Source organism: Meleagris gallopavo, chromosome 29 (assembly GCF_000146605.3).
Source record: "Meleagris gallopavo isolate NT-WF06-2002-E0010 breed Aviagen turkey brand Nicholas breeding stock chromosome 29, Turkey_5.1, whole genome shotgun sequence".
Lineage (NCBI taxonomy): Eukaryota > Metazoa > Chordata > Aves > Galliformes > Phasianidae > Meleagris > Meleagris gallopavo.
Genome location: NC_015039.2, coordinates 2,154,012 through 2,156,629, shown reverse-complemented (window position 1 = coordinate 2,156,629; position 2,618 = coordinate 2,154,012). Strand labels below are relative to the sequence as shown.

At 63.7% G+C, this 2,618-nt stretch overlaps 1 protein-coding gene across 1 annotated transcript in view; it reads left to right on the top strand.

The window, feature by feature from the left end:
• Positions 1-2,618, top strand: part of LOC104914585 — a 9,076-nt gene that overhangs the window by 4,134 nt on the left and 2,324 nt on the right. Inside the window, exons 6-10 of the mRNA XM_031557031.1 lie at positions 256-552; positions 645-776; positions 876-974; positions 1,193-1,285; positions 1,440-2,613. Coding sequence (XP_031412891.1) covers positions 256-552; positions 645-776; positions 876-974; positions 1,193-1,285; positions 1,440-2,613 — 1,795 coding nt within the window. The remainder of the gene's footprint in view (positions 1-255; positions 553-644; positions 777-875; positions 975-1,192; positions 1,286-1,439; positions 2,614-2,618) is intronic.

Genomic DNA, 2,618 nt, shown 5'->3' with positions numbered 1-2,618 from the left:
TCACTCTCCCCAGAAATGGGACCCCCGACCCTAAAGCACGGACCCAAATAAAAGTGCCGCTCCTCCCTCCCTCCCTCCGCTGTGAGTTCTGGGTGTGCCCCAAGGGGTGCGGACAGGAGTGCAGAATTGAACAAATCGCGGTTGGGTTGGAAGAGACCCCACAGTCCCACCCCTGCCGTGGGCTGAGTGCCCCCCACGCCCTCAAACTGCCCAGGGTCCCCCAGGGCTGAGGCTGCTCCGTGTCCTCCATTCCAGGGGGTGGGGATGGGATGGGGGGTGGGGGTGGGGTTGGGACGGGATGGGGATGGGTTCAGATGAGGATGGGGTTGGATGGGATGGGATGGAAAGAGGGGAATTGTGGTCAGCATTGCAAAAGGACCATTCCTGAAATATCCAGAGCCCTGTTGTGCCCACTGCCCAGCTGCTTATGCCTGGGCTATTGTTGCATTCCCAGGGCCCAGGTGGAGATTTCTTGTTGCCACCCTGCAATGGAGGCAGGGGAGGACCCCCAGGATGGGAGGCATAGGGGATTCACCACTCCCCATGGCACAGGTGAGCTGCAGGATCCTCGGGTACGGGTTCATCCCCCCATGCCCAGCATAGTTCTCACACAAGGAACCCAAGAGTGGCTTTCTCTTCCCCAGGAAAGAACTGGGCTGGTGTGAAGCACGAGATTGTGGTGAAGATGGAGCCAGAAGATGAGTCCTACACTGGGTACCTGCAGGACCTGGGGGCACGGGCCAGCATCCCCAGTGTCCCCAGTGTTCCCAGTACCAGTAAGTGACCACAGCAGGCAGCTGGGCAGGGCAATCCCATGCACTGTGAGGTGTTCCATGGGGACGTGGATGAGCTCCACTGCATCTCTCCTTCCATAGGAGTAAAAATGGAGGTGGTGGTCAAAGCGGAGCCTGAGGATGACTCATACAGCAACCACTGCTACCAGGAGGAGAAGAACCGCTCCGACCCCACTGCTGGTGAGCAGGGCTGGGTGCCCACAGTGGCTGGGGCCGTGTTATGGGGTTCCTGCATGTGCCCACAGCCCTGTGGGCACCCTGGGGATGCTGACGCTGTCCTGGGGATGGTGGCACTCTGCCCTGTGCCAGCACCCTGGGGATGGTGGCACCCCCTGGGGTCACACAGGGCCCAGCCCGCTCCACAATAGCTGGCACAGATGCACTCTCTGCCCATGCAGGCGATGCCAAGCCCGAGGTCATTGTGAAGGTGGAGCCGGGGGAGGCAGTGTGCATCTTGTGTCCCCAGGGCCCAGGTGACAAAGGCGCTCTGGGTGAGTGCAGCTGTATCCTGTGGGGCTGCGTGGGGATGGGGGGCTCCGGGTCTGGCAGTGATGTGCTGGGCTGCCTTGCACTGTGGATCCAGCTGGGTGCCCGGGGTGGCCCTATGCCATACCCACGACACACAGCGTTCCCTTCTGCGGGCAGATGGCGAGAAGCATCCCAAGGAAGAGCTGGAGGATGTGGAACCAGAGAGGGCCCTGCAGGCTGTGCCTGGGCACCGCATCATCCACGTGGGCATGGGCACAGTGCCTGTCCCACCGGCGAGCACCGCTGGGCACCGACCCACCACGTCCCCCAGCACTGAGCCGGCCCGGCGGCCCTGTGGCACCGAACGTCCCTTCGGCTGCGGTGAGTGTGGGAAGAGCTTCCAGCACAGAGGGAACCTCATCACCCACCTGCGTGTGCACACCGGGGAGAGGCCGTTTGCATGCGGCGTCTGCGGGAAGAGCTTCAGCCAGAAGGGCGACCTGATGCGGCACCAACGCACCCACACGGGCGAAAAGCCCTTCGAGTGCACCGTCTGCGGGAAGAGCTTCTGCTCCAAGCAGACCTTCGTGCTGCACCAACGCATCCACACTGGGGAGAAGCCCTTCTCCTGCGGCGACTGCGGGAAGAGCTTCAACCGCAAGGCCAACTTGGTCACGCACCAGAAGATCCACCGCGGCGAGCGGCCCTTCGTCTGCGCCGAGTGTGGGAAGGGCTTCTGCGCCAAGAAAACCTTCATCCTGCACCAGAAGATCCACGTGGGAGAGCGGCCCTTCGGCTGCTCCCAGTGTGGGAAGAGCTTCAGCCGCAACGGCGACCTGACGCGGCACCTCCGCATCCACACCGGCGAGCGGCCCTTCGCCTGCGCCGACTGCGGGAAGAGCTTCAGCCACAACGGGGAGCTGATCAAACACCGGCGCATCCACACGGGCGAGAAGCCCTTCGCCTGCACCGAGTGCGGGAAGAGCTTCAACCGCAAGGGCACGCTCATCACCCACCGCCGCATCCACACCGGCGAGCGGCCCTTCGTCTGCGCCGAGTGCGGGAAGAGCTTCAACCTGAAGACGACGCTGATGAAGCACACGCGCATCCACACGGGGGAGCGGCCCTTCGCCTGCACCGACTGCGGGAAGAGCTTCAAGTACAAAGGCAACCTGCGGACGCACCGCCTGACGCACGCGGTGCAGCGCGTCTACCCCTGCACGGAGTGCGGCCAGGTCTTCAGGCACAGGAAGGAGCTGAGCGGGCACCAGGGCGCGCACGCTGGGCAGAGGGTCCCGTCCTGTTATCGGGACGGGGAATCCTTCCGACCCTTCATCCCCGCACGCCCGCTGCTCG